At 39.1% G+C, this 13,974-nt stretch overlaps 1 protein-coding gene across 4 annotated transcripts in view; it reads left to right on the plus strand.

Moving 5' to 3' along the window:
- Positions 1–13,974, plus strand: part of COG3 (component of oligomeric golgi complex 3) — a 61,338-nt gene that overhangs the window by 33,543 nt on the left and 13,821 nt on the right. For all 4 annotated transcript variants that reach the window (XM_086328903.1, XM_086328906.1, XM_086328905.1 and 1 more), the window contains exons 16-19: positions 3,160–3,249; positions 6,478–6,598; positions 9,015–9,103; positions 9,213–9,347. In XM_086328903.1, the coding sequence (XP_086185029.1) occupies positions 3,160–3,249; positions 6,478–6,598; positions 9,015–9,103; positions 9,213–9,347 (435 nt within the window). The remainder of the gene's footprint in view (positions 1–3,159; positions 3,250–6,477; positions 6,599–9,014; positions 9,104–9,212; positions 9,348–13,974) is intronic.

Here is a 13,974-nt window from a genome sequence, read left to right on the forward strand (position 1 = left end):
TCCCAGTAGATGTATTGAATGATAGTGTTAGGCTGGGATTCAGAAACTTCGTACGGTGGAGCCAGGATCCCAGGGGAAATACCGGGGGGCCACATTCCACATAGAACCCATTGTCATCACAGACCCTGGGGAAGTCTCTTAGGTGCTTAGCGGGAATTTTAGGCAAACAGTAGGTAGGCCCACAAACGACACTGTGCCTATTTTTATTTTATGCCCTAGGCCTGCCCATTACATTTTCACCTAGCCTACATTCAAATCTTATCCCTCTCCATCTGACCAATCGAAGGTAAAGACAGACATGAGTAGGAAGAAGAGAGGGTCTCAATCGAAGCTGTCTTCCTAAGGCAGGCAGGGTGAGTGACCTAGCAAATTCAGTTCAGTCACTCAGTCGCGTCTGACTCTTTGCGACCCTGTGGACTGCAGCACGCCAGGCTTCCCTGTCCATCACCAACTCCTGGAGTTTACTCAAACTCATGTCCATTGAGTCAGTGATGCCATCCAGCCATCTCATCCTCTGTCGTCCCCTTCTCCTTCCGCCTTCAATCTTTCCCAATATCAGGGTCTTTTCAAATGAGTCAGTTCTTCACATCAGATGGCCAAAGTATTGGAGTTTCAGCTTCAGCATCACTTCTTCCAATGAATATTCAGGACCGATTTCCTTTAGGATGTACTGATTGGATCTCCTTGGAGTCCAAGGGACTCTCAAGAGTCTTCCTCAACACCACAGTTAAAAAGCATGAATTCTTCAGTGCTCAGCCTTCTTTATAGTCCAACTCTCACATCCAGACATGACTACTGGAAAAGCCATAGCTTTGACTAGATGTACCTTTGTTGGCAAAATAATGTCTGCTTTTTAGTATGCTGTCTAGGTTTATCATAACTTTTCTTCCAAGGAGCAAGTGTTTTTTAATTTCATGGCTGCAGTCGCCATCTACAGTGGTTTTGGAGCCCAGGAAAATAAAGTCTGTCACTGTTTCCATTGTTTCCCCATCTGTTTGCCATGAAGTGATGGGACCAGATGCCGTGATCTTAGGTTTTTGAATGTTGAGTTTTAAGCCAACTTTTTCACTCTCTCTTTCACTTTCATCAAGAGGCTTTTTAGTTCTTCTTTGCTTCTGCCATAAGGGTGGTCTCATCTGCATATCTGAGGTTATTAATATTTCTCCGGGCAATCTTGATTCCAGCTTGTGCTTCATCCAGGCCAGCATTTCTCATTATGTACTCTGCATATAAGTTAAATAAACATGGTAACAATATACAGCCTTTAGGTACTCTTTTTCCTATTTGGAATTAGTCTGTTGTTCCATGTCCAGTTCTAACTATTGCTTCTTGACCTGCATACAGATTTTTCAAGAGGCAGGTCAGGTGGTCTGGTATTCCCATCTCTTTCAGAATTTTCCAGAGTTTGTTGTGGTCCACACAGTCAAAGGCTTTGGCATAGTCAATAAAGCAGAAGTAGATGTTTTCCTGAAACTCTCTTGCATTTTCCATGATCCAGGGGATGTTGGCAATTTGATCTCTGATTCCTCTGCCTTTTCTAAATCCAGCTTGAACATCTGGAAGTTCACGGTTCACATACTGTTGAAACCTGGCTTGGAGAATTTTGAGCATTACTTTACTAGTGTGTGAGATGAGTGCAATTGTGTGGTAGTTTGAGCATTCTTTGGTGTTGCCTTTCTTTGGGATTGGAATGAAAACTGATCTTTTCCAGTCCTGTGGCCACTGTTGAGTTTTCCAAATTTGCTGGCATATTGAGTGCAGCACTTTCACAGCATCATCTTTCAGGATTTGAAATAGCTCAACTGGAATTCCATCAGCTCCCTAGCTTTGTTCGTAGCGATGCTTCCTAAGGCCCACTTGACTTTGCATTCCAGGATGTCTGGCTCTAAGTGAGTGATCACACCATCGTGATTATCTGGGTCATGAAGATCTTTTTTGTACAGTTCTTCTGTGTATTCTTGCCACCTCTTCTTAATATCTTCTGCTTCTGTTAGGTCCATACCATTTCTGGCCTTTATTGAGCCCATCTTTGCATGAAATGTTCCCTTGGTATCTCGAATTTTCTTGAAGAGATCTCTAGTCTTTCCCATTCTATTGTTTTCCTCTATTTCTTTGCATTGATCACTGAGGAAAGCTTTCTTATCTCACCTTGCTATTCTTTGGAACTCTGCATTCAAATGGGTATATCTTGACCTAGCAAGAGAGAGCCTTAATCTTGTCTCACTGTGCAGTAGCCTCATGAGAAACAGAAGAGAAGGTAGCAGTACAAATAGAGAATAAATCATTACGCACGAGACAAGAGACCAGGATGGTGGCCTAGTAATAAATATTTTGCTCATACACATCCTTATCAGTTCTGTTTCAGGTGGAGTAGAGGCAGAGAGAAAGCAGGGGGGCTGACAGGAATCTGTGCACACACCACACCTCTGGGAAGATACAGCAGTGGCAGAATTAAATTAATCCTACTTCACCTTCTGTTTTGTAACCTGATTTTGTTTTTAATTAATTATATTCTTGTACAAGAATTTTATCACTTCCTGTTCAGCATCCTTTGATTTCATGTACAATGTTCCATAATTTAGATTTACTAGTATTTTGTCAGCTGCTTATCATTGAACATTTATTTCCAGATTTTTTTTTTTCTGCTTTAAATAGTATTATGAAAAGAGCCATAAGTATGAATCTTAGAATACAGTACTGATATTACTTGGGATACGTTTTTAGAAGTGGATTTACTGAGGCTTTGTTTTAAAGTTGGTTTTGTATGTTTAAAAAACAGCCTATATCATGAGATCGCACTGGAGTGAGAGCTTCCCAGGCTCAGGTCACATCTGCCTTGTGCACCTGCCGCTGTGCTTCCAGGACCAGCACAGAGCCCGGCACGAAATAGGTGCTCAGGAAATAATGTTGGATGGTCACGTGAGAGTTTCAAGAGGTGCAGATTAGGAAATTGTGCTGGTCTGGAAAGCTTGTGTGGCAATAGGAAAGTCTGGGAGGAGTATCTGTTCAGTTCAGTTGCTTAGTCGTGTCTGACTCTTTGCAATTGGTAGTAATAAATTAATTCATCAGATGAGGGCAAGCAAGCTGTACTCACAGCCTACAAATTTCTTTTGCTTTGTTTGAAGTGCTACAGGGGATGTTTCTCTTTTGTTTCACCAGAGGGCAGTGTTCCAAGGACTATCACAGGAAGCCTTGTCGGCCTGCATTCAGTCACTGCTTGGAGCATCAGAGTCCATCAGCAAAAACAAGGTTTGATGAAGTGTTAGATGAAATCTGATCATCTATAATACTATTGTGGAATGCAGCGTTTATATACAGGCACAGAAATTTAAAGCCATTTTGGCAGTAGCATTTACTTTTTTAATGTGATTTAATTTTGAGGCCCTTTGAGAGGAGGTAGTGCTTCATTTTAGTGCTGAAGACTACGCTATATAAGAGAGTGCCAGCTTTGCTGAAGTACCAAAGGTGATACTTAGGTTATCAGTTCTGTGGGATAAAGGTTTCTTGTTCTAGCCTTAGTAGCAGGAAGGTACTGGACTGCTCTTTCCCTGTAATACCGAAACTGTTTTCAAGAAATCGTAGCAATCTGTCATCGTCCCTACAATGCCATTCCAAATAGTTGAATGGCCTCACTTGGAGGAATCAGTCATTCAGTTTGGAAGATAAGACTTGTGGCCCATGGATTATGTGACTAGAAGGAGTTGACATGACTTTGTAACTTACACTTTTTATTCAAGAAGAAGGGATCTGGTGCTGACGGCTGTTGGCATGTGCTTCTCCCACAACCCCTGAGATTTTTTTTTTCCAGAAAGTATGGTTCAGGATGCTGCTCTGTTTAACTCTCCACCTAAAATACCTATTGCTTACCAACAGGGAGGAAGCTGTGGGACTGTTTCCAGCCGAAATTTCATAGCTCGTGGGAGTTTTCAGACTTTGTGAACCTTTCTAGACTTCCAGATTTATAAACTTGGTTTCTAACTTCAAGGTTTTAGATAAACTAAAAACAGAAACCTCCTCATGGAAGAATGTGGGATCCTAGACAAGCTGGAAAAAGCTCTGCCTTTGTGACCACTGTATGTTCCCATTCATGGGATTGAGAATTGAAGGGAAATTCTGACACGGGAACTAGAAGAGAATGGAAAGTTAAGTTATAGACAGGCAGGTTGAAATTTAAAACATATTTCCCAGCCTGAGCTTTCATGTTCTTTTGTTATAGAGGGAATTAGGAAACATGTCTAACACTAGACACGTGTTTAAGTAAATTGTGGTATATTCCATACAGTGGAATACACAGATGTTAAATTCCAGAAAAGGGAGTGACAAAATTTAACGTAAATATGTTAAGGTAAAGACAAGGCGCAGGATACGACGCAGATGATAACTATGTGATTAATACATTCACTGAAGAAAGTAGTGATGGAAGGTTGGGGTGACTGCAGATGACTCTTGTTTCTTCTCACACTTGTCTGTATTTTCCACAGTTTATGCAGTGAGCATGTATTTCTTAGATTATCAGAGGGAAAACGATGTAATTTAAAAAATTCATGTGCTTATATCCTCTTATATCTCTGTCCTCATTTTAAAGGGAAGAATGAAAACCCTTTTTTTTTCATTATTCGGCCTTCTCCCCACACAACCTGTAAGGCCATCCTCACATAAGGCCATTGTCTAATGGCATAAGGCCATTCCTGCATATCGTAAGTGCTTAAATATATATGAGGAGACCTTCAATTTAGTAAGAATTAGCCGATTTATTTTCACAACTAAGTTAGTGTGCTTTTCATCTTTCAACTTTTGGAAAAGTGATCAATGAAAATGGCTTAATGTGTTGAGACTTTCTTAAGGAAAGAAATTTTCTTCCATACTTAAATTGAGCACCTAGTGTATCAGTACACTAACACGATACTATTTGCTGAATCACAGTAGCTTCAGCAAAGTAAATCCAATCTATATGGTACTGTTTTCTCCTTCGGAGCTGTTAGTTCTTTTGAAAACAGAGCAATTATTCAAAGTGGGTAGCATTTCCTACTTATCCAGAGTGCAGAGTGAGTTTCCATCAGGTAAATCATACACACTGATTTGTGTCTGTTCAGGAGGGTGGGAAGGAGAGAGAGAACAGAGAGCAGTCACTTTAATAACCTCCTTAAAGCTTATACAGTGCACCTTGTTTTACTGTGCTTTGCTTTATTTTGCTTCACAGATAACTGTGGGGTTTTGTTTCTGTGTTTTTTTACAAACTGAAGATTTGTGGCAACCCTGCGTCAAACACATCTGTTGGCACCATGTTCCCAACAGCATTTGCTCACTTAGAGTGTTTGTATCACATTTTGGCAATTCAGTGTTTCAGACTTTTTCATTATTATATTTGTTGTGGTGATCGGTGATCAGGGATCTTTGTTATTACTATTGACTTGCTATAGGCTCAAATGATGGTTATTTAAAAATACTTGATTGCTAAAGATGGTTAATATTTTTAGCAATAAGTATTTTAAAATTAAGGTATGTACTTTGTTTCTTTAAACATAATCCTGTTGGCCACATAATAGTTTGGTGTAAATGTAACCAAAAAATTTGTGTGACTCGCTTTGTTGCAATAATCACTTTATTGCAGTGGTCTAGAACCAAACCCGGTGTGTCTCCAAGGTATGCCTGTATTAGTTACTGAAAGACATTATTCTTTTCCTAATGCAGAATAAGTTTATTAAAAATATTTTCAAAGTAAGTCTGTCTTGGGTAGCAGCAAGAAGGAGCAAACATATCCTTGCTCTTCTTAATATACAGACTCTTCTGAAATGAGAGCTATGGTGATTCACTATTTTGGGAACTGGGTCAGAGCTTTGAGAACTGAGCTTGAATCACAAAACTCTTGAAGATGTGTCCTGAGAGGGTAAAAGGAAATGCGGGAGTGTCTGCACTTCCTGTGTGGGGTGTAGGTAGTCCGTTCTCCATTGCTGGCAGGGTAATCCAAAATGACCACCCCAAATCTTTTTACATTTGGAGGCTCCTTTGTACTTTTATATAAATACCAATATTTCTGATATTCTGAATATTGAAACTACTTTGACCAAACAGTGAAAGCTGTTACTGAGAGAAACTAGGAAGCTGTGAGAGATGGAACTCTGCTTCCTGTGCTGTGCTATCTTGGGCCATATCATCTTTTTTCTTTCTGCACCAGGTTAGAATAGACTTGACTTTTGTTTCTAACTGTGTTGTTACGACCTTTTGTCTGGTTTACTTTCTTGGGTTTGCTAAGTAGAGTAGATGATAGTAAAAGTTTGAAGTAAGATTTTTCCAGATAGTTTCAACCTGAAAATATGGTTGAGTTCATCGCACAGCAGAGGAGTATTGGTACCATGTAGTTATGCTAAAGGCAAGTGACCTAGATAGATTAATGTTGAATTAGTAGCAAACGTGTTATATGTATTTCTATTTTTACTTAATCTGTGATAATATCCATTTTTCTGTCTTACAATTTAGACTCAGATTGATGGACAACTTTTCTTAATAAAGCACCTTTTGATTCTTCGTGAACAAATCGCTCCATTTCACACTGAATTCACCATTAAGGAAATTTCCCTGGACCTCAAGAAAACTAGAGGTACTTCATTGCCCTGGCTGGCACAGTTGGGTGTGTTTGACCCATCCAAGTGTGGCAGCACAGGTTTATAGGTTTATTTTATGTTCATCTGCAATTTTTTATTTTGCATGCTGTGCTTGCTGAGCATGTTGCTTGTTCATACTAAGCTAAGCTGACAACATCCTAATTATATCTAATTTGCTGTGTTTTCTTTATGGAGAGAACTATATTTGAGCATTTCAACTTGCAGTGGAGTATAACTTCTCTTAGACTCTGCCACATATTACCATAACCAGTTAAAAAATGAAAGATCATTGTAATAACTACTTAAGAGTGTCAGCTAACTGGAATGATTTTAGACATTGAGTTGGGTTTGTCAATTCATAGAAACTCAGGAAGCCAGCTGGGTAAAACAGAAGAGTGAGTCAGGTTCTGTTCCTGGTCCATCATTTCCTAGTTCTTGTGATTTTAAACATGTGTTTTAGCTTCCGTACCTTGCGTAAAATGAGCAGAATTAACCCATCATGATGCTTTCACCAGATTATCAAGATCATTAAGAGTGAAAATGAATGAAAATATATATTAAAGTGTTTTTGTAAGTTTAAGGTGCTTAAATAAACTAAGTTGTATTATTAAATCAGCTGATTAAGTAATCGCATCAGTAGAATCTTGAATTGGTAATAGACATTGAATCATCTTGAGATAGGTGCTTTATCCATACTAATGATTTGTTTCTGATTGAATTAGCAAGTGATGATTTCTAAAAGATTACAGTAGTTATTTTTTAAGATGCTGATCTTGAACAGTTAAAGGATATACCATCAATTTCCATCTCCCTTACTTACAAATTTATCTAAACTTTATCTTTTCTTAACCATTTCCAAGAGAATTAAGCTCTAATGCCTTAAGCCATCCATTTATGAAATGAATGGATTTCTCCCTTGTGCATTGGGAGAATTGAGAAAATTCATAGCCATTCAGATTACTTTTTGTATTCCATGGTTTAGAGAGTCTCCAAATATAGGATTTCCAAGAGGAACAAGTTACTTTCCTAATGACTGCTTATAAAATAGTGGACTTGCTGTAACATCACTTGGAATCAAAGTGAGTCATATTAAAACAGCTTATTCTTTTTCTTTTCCTAATGCACTTTCCTTTTCACCACAGAGAATACCTTTTGGTTCTGGTGGAATCTGGATAGTAAGCCTGTATGTTATTCATCTGCTTTGTAAGGTTTTTTTTTTTTTTTTTAACAGCAGCCAGATTTCCTGACTTTGGCCTTTATAGAATGCATCATTTTTAAGTTGATTTCCTCCTTTCCTTTCAGTGTGACATGTGGTAATAGCACCCTAACCTTGAGGAATGCCAGGCACTGATTGTCCGTATTTTATTCAAAGGATGAGGTGAAGCAGGACTGATCTATTTTCTTTCATATTTTTTCTAATTCATAACCTGTTGCTGCTTCGTTCTACTATAGATCCACTGAGGTGTGAGAAAATGAAGTATTAATTTTGGCAAATTTTGGTTTAAAATATGTTTTCCCTACAACATAATGAAGGTTCTGTAATCCTGCTGTATGATCACCTACAGTTTTTCAGGTTTCCTGTAGAAAGGACAGAAGAAATGAAGAGTCATTTACTAAAGAATACTGAATTCAGAATACTGAATCTGATAGGGGATTTGTTTTCAGTTAAATCAGTTCACAGTCGAGGCAGGAAGTACAGTGTAGTGTGTGTATGTACTTTTAAATCCAGGCTAGAAGCACTTCGTGCTGTGCTTTCTCCAGCCTGGCAAGGCAAAGCAAAGTAATGGGCTTTTCTGACTATCACTTAATACTTGCTGTCTGTACTTTTAAGCCTGTTAACCTCTCACTACTAACGTTATATCTTATTGCATTTGAACATCAATGAGACCTGTTAGTACTTTGCACAGATTCTAGTTAGTCTGGAGGTTAAGGGGTAAATATGTCCTTTTGGTGTTTTTTTTTTTTTTTTTTCTTTTTTTCTGGCTGACATATTAATTTATTCTCTCTGCTTTGAATGAATAAATTTCTATGCCAGCCAGATCTTAAACAAAAGAAGCTGGGTAAGTATATGAATTTTTTTTTTTTTTAAAGAAAATCTTATTTAGCATCATTAAAGTAAAGCTGTGAAATTGTAAGGTGTTAATTACCATTTATCCTTTTTTCTTTGTTCCTAAAAATAAACAATTGTGGTTAATAGCCATTTTGCAATTCTGAGTTCTAGAAAATAATTATGCGTGAGTACTGTAGCCATCACGGGCACTGACCTCACCCGCTCATGGAGGTGACTTGGAAATGAAAGTGCTTTTGCTCTGTGGTGATAGAGAACAAGTGTATGTTTACACGCTAAAATAGTTACGTGACTTCTCTGTTGAAACTGTACATGTTCACTGGATGAGTAATTTTGTTCCACAGATGCAGCATTTAAAATCCTGAATCCTATGACTGTCCCAAGATTTTTTAGGCTGAATAGCAACAATGCCTTGATAGAGTTCTTGTTGGAGGTGAGAAGGAGTCTGTTTCCTTGGTGGTGGGAGAGAAATGACATTCTTTGCATGTCTGGTAATTTCTAGGCACATAAAAACAGGGGGAAACTTTCATCTTCTTTTTAAGGGTACTCCTGAGATAAGAGAACATTACCTCGACTCTAAAAAAGACGTAGACCGCCACCTGAAGTCAGCCTGTGAGCAGTTTATTCAGCAGCAGACCAGGCTGTTCATAGAGCCGCTGGAGGAGTTCCTGACAAAGGTACAGACCTTGCTGCATGCTTGGGAAAGTAACTTTGAATTCTTCCCTAGATTGCAGTTTGAATTGCCTTCTTGTGAAATCCTTGGCAGAAGGAAATAGTAAACTGAGGTCTTAACAATCCTAAGAAATCACCGTGTTTCCTCTTATGGAAGCTTTTTGGTTTGGACTTTTAGGTAGGCATGCAGAATTCTTCAGTTTTAAAAGAAGGTGTGAGTATTGGAAATCTAGTTAGAGCAGGCTCTGGTTAGCTCTGTTCTCCACAGGGTAGATGTCTGCATGTACTCTGGGACTCTCACTTAGATTAGGACCTTCATGGCAGTAGTCCCAGACCTATGTATGAGGGTTTCTCATTACCTAAATGAGTTATTTTTCTCTTGTTTTACATGCTGTTCCTACCTTTCATTTTGTATGGGTAATTGAGAATTGAAGATTCTAAATCATTGCATTGTTAATCACCAGATATATAGATTTACAATAATCTGTCTATCTCTCTGTCTCCCAGCTAAAATCCATAAACTGGCAAATGCCAGCAAAGAAAAAAATCAGATCATGGTGGTTTTGACTTTCTTTTTTCAATAATTGTTTTTTAAAAATCTAAGTTTTGTTGCTAAGGACTTACCTTGTAAAGATGTTTAAAAAGTCTTGAAATTAATTTATTAATCTCTACTATCTGTCCAGACTTGAATTTGCGGACATTTAAAAAAAAAAAAAATGACAGCCTTTCCTCTCAAATTTGCTTACCTAAGTCTTAAATGGGGAGACAGGGTATGTCTACGAAATGACAGGAGGCAGCTCAGGAGATTGTTCGTTGGTAACGTGTTGCTGGGTCCCGTGATAAAGACAGAAGATACTAGTTTTTAAAAATAAGAAATGATACCAAAAAAAGCAAATATAGAAATGGTAAACTATTTTTTTATGATTGGGGTATATTACTTGTTTGGTGGATTTTAGCCTGTTCAAGAATTTGGAATGTGTGCTTTTTTTTTCTCACTACATAAATTTAAAAAGAGTGTGGTGTAAATGTTTTCTACCAGCTTTTGATTTTTAAAAAATGGTGCTAGTATTGATATTTTGTAAGTTACAAATAAGTCATCATAGTTTTTACTAAAACTGCCCTCGTGGACAACTAGTTTGTAGATTGTAGTATGTGTTTTGGGAGAGCACCCACATTAATACTGGTGGGAAATGCTAGAGATGAATATTTTACAGTAACAGAGCAGCAGAACGAATCTTCTGATGTAAGCAAGTTGGTTATAATGAAATCTTGGCTTAAAGGGTTTTTTCCTAGAAAAACAGAGTTTTCCTAGAAGTCAAAAGAGTGAAAATTTACTGATGGCAGTTGTCCAAGTTGACCTGAGTATAAGTTTGGTATGTTTGATATGTGCTAAGTCGCTTCAATTGTGTCCGACTCTCTGCGACCCTATGGACTGTAGCCCGCCAGGCTCCTCTGTCCATGGGATTCTCCAGGCAAGAATACTGGGGTGGGTTGCCATGCCCTCCTCCAGGGGGTCTTCCTGACCCAGGGGTCGAACCCACAGCTGTTACATCTCCTACGTTGACAGGCTGGTTCTTTACCACTAGTGCCACCTGGGAATCTGGTTTAACTGTGCATTTTGGAAGATTCTGGACACTGAACATTCTTTAAAATTGAGACATTTAGGTAGGAAATATGTATCCAAGTCTGAATCATAGCATAGCTCTGCCTGGACATGCCACACACTGCAGCAGGGACCCCGTGCAGCTGGTCATGCAGCTCTGTTCGTACTCCTCTCACTGTGGGGCGGGGGAGGCAGAGGTCTCCCTCACTCCCGCCACCAGCTCAGTCTGTGTTGCCCTTCCTCAGTTCATTCGCAGTTGTCTCGATTTTCCTTTTACAACCCTGGTCCCTCACTGCCCCTCACTGTTTAGTGAGACTCTTTAGTAGATACTTCAACTCAGAGGACCCAGCATCCCTTCTACGTTATCTTATTCCAAATTGGAGAAGACTCTGATGCTGGTAAGATTGAGGACAGGAGGAGAAGGGGTGACAGAGGATGAGATGGTTGGATGGTATCATTGACTCAGTGGACATAAGACTGAGCAAACTCCGGGAGGTGGTGAAGGACTGGGAAGCCTGGCGAGCTGCAGTCTATGGGGTTGCAAAGCGTCTGTGGGGTCGCAGAGAGCCAGACGTGTTCACATGTGACTGAACAACTAAAAAACAACAAATTCCAAATCTAGGTTTCTTCCCTTGTCCTCTTGGCATAGAGTGGGTCAAAGGCGAAGATACACACACACAGGCGACTCACATGCACTGTACACACTGGAGTTCATGCAGACGCTTGTGATCATTTAAGACATTGTTTCCTAGAATTTGTGGACCAAACATTTTTCACGTCTCACCAAGTCAGCATTACTAGTACTCTGAATAGCAGAGACAGAGTAAATGATTTTAAAACTTATAAGGATTTTCTTTGAAGGTAATTCTGCAGGTGCAGAATCTTACACCCCTTTTATTATAATTGCCATTGTAAAGCAGGCGGTTCTTGTGCCTTGATAAATGACTGCAAGAAAAACAGTACTCGTCGATGTAGAAAGGAAACAGTATTTCACCTTTCATTTGGATGTATGCTTGTAGGTCTCAGTATTTACTATTTGGATGTAAGCCTCATTAACAAAATGTCCTCAGCTTGTTTCTGAGTTTGGATTGATTTTAAAAATATATATGGATTTGCCATAAAACAAACTGTGAGAGTCTGTAGAAAATATTTTTAGGTTGTCAGAAGATTTTATTTTTTTGGACCTGAAGACTCCAGGTGTGATTCCGATCCCCTTCACCTGTTGTAAATTGGCTTTATTGTATACGTAGCTCTTTGCTTGAGCTCTCTTTGTTGAGATGCTTTGTTTTCATTAACTCTCCTTACATCCCCTCTACCTAGAGTAGGTAAATCATCTTCATTTCAGACTGAGAAACAACGTTAGCAGTGTGACCCATTACACATGAGATGAACATTTCTGTGGCGTTTTTAATCTATCTATTGTAAACATCCTTCCTGATTTTTTGGGGGTCACAATTAATAAAATTTTATTTTATAAAATAATGAAATTTCTTGAGAATGATAAAGTTCTAGAAGAACTTTGCCTTGTTTACTGCTCCTTGAAACATAGCCTTTTCTCTCAGCATCATTTGAATGGTCCTGGGGAGTGCAGTGGGCTTCCCTGGAGGTCAGTCAGTAGAGAATCTGCCTGCAATGTAGGAGACTGTCTGCAATTCAGAAGACCTGGGTTTGATCCCTGGGTCGGAAAGATCCCCTGGAGAAGGAAATGGCAACCCACTCCAGTATTCTTGCCTGGGAAATCCCATGGATAGAGGATCCTAGTGGGCTACAGTCCATTGGGTCGCAAAGAGTCAGACATGAGTGAGCAACTGAGCATGCATGCAGGGAGTGTAAAACTGTTTTCCACGTGTTGAGGGGTAGAGGTTCATACAGAAACTTTTGGGTCAGATATTTTCCAAAACTAAAACACTGTCCATACTTTTTCATTGTTCTCAAATTTCATCATATTGAATATTGTTTGAAGCTGACTCCTAAGTAGGGCTTGGGGTAGTCATGAGAGCAGTCGAGAGAGCACAGCATTTCGAGGCGAGGACGCTGAGCTGCCAACCGCATTCTGCACCTCGTGACCGAGATGGGTGCATGTGCTCAGCTTCTCCAAGCCTTGTTTCTGATCCCTACAGAAGAGTGCTGTCGTATCCCTCCTTCTTACTTACAGTTGGTACAAGGACTCTGGTGGCTCAGATGATAAAAAATCTGCCTACAATGCTGGAGACCCGGGTTTGATCCCTGTGTCAGTTTGGGAAGGGAAAGGCTACCCCCTCCAGTATTCTTGCCTGGAGAATCGCATGGACAGAGGAGCCTGGCCGGGCTACAGTCCATGGGGTTGCAGAGTCAGACACGACTGAGCAACTTCCATTGTACTCTATATACATCACTATATATATCAGGACCAGAAGATCAAAAAGAGCAAAGTACTTTCTAAGTACTTGCAGAAATGTTAGTTTATGTGACAAATATGAAGTGAAGATTTTGCTTTTGCAAAAAAATCTGAATGAAAGTATTTTATAGGAAGTATAATTTCAAAGTTTATAGCTAAGCTAAAAAGTGTTTCCCATGGTAGGACCAGTTTATGCTAAAAACTCAGACTTATGTTAGCAGATTTCATTTCCTCTCAAGCAATTTGCTAAAGTATTGCAAGTTTACTCTTAATGTTCCCTCTTAAGTATTACTAATTTCCTCAGTAACAGTATAAATTAAATTTTTTTCTGACATAATGTTGTAATAGAATTTGACCTATAAGTTTCATTTCTGTTCTTAAGGTGTTATAACCTAATGGGAAATCAAGATGGATATGATGTAAACATGAAGATGTGTACAGCAGTGTCATTATGAGACAGTGGGCCTGTCTTCATCCTGTGGGGTTTTAAAAAAGATGCGGCTATTGGGGAAACTGAGGAAAATGCTCCTTGAGGTCTAACTTAAAGACAAGTATTGGGTTGGCCAAAAAGTTCATTCAGGTTTTTCCGTAAGATGTTAATGGGAAAACCGAAACGAACTTTATGGCCAACCTAATTAATTATCTAGATAGT

The sequence above is a fragment of the Bos grunniens genome, chromosome 12, assembly GCF_055505025.1.
Source record: "Bos grunniens cultivar Pamir isolate PY7600 chromosome 12, Bosgru_T2T1.0, whole genome shotgun sequence".
In the NCBI taxonomy this organism is placed as follows: Eukaryota; Metazoa; Chordata; class Mammalia; order Artiodactyla; family Bovidae; genus Bos; species Bos grunniens.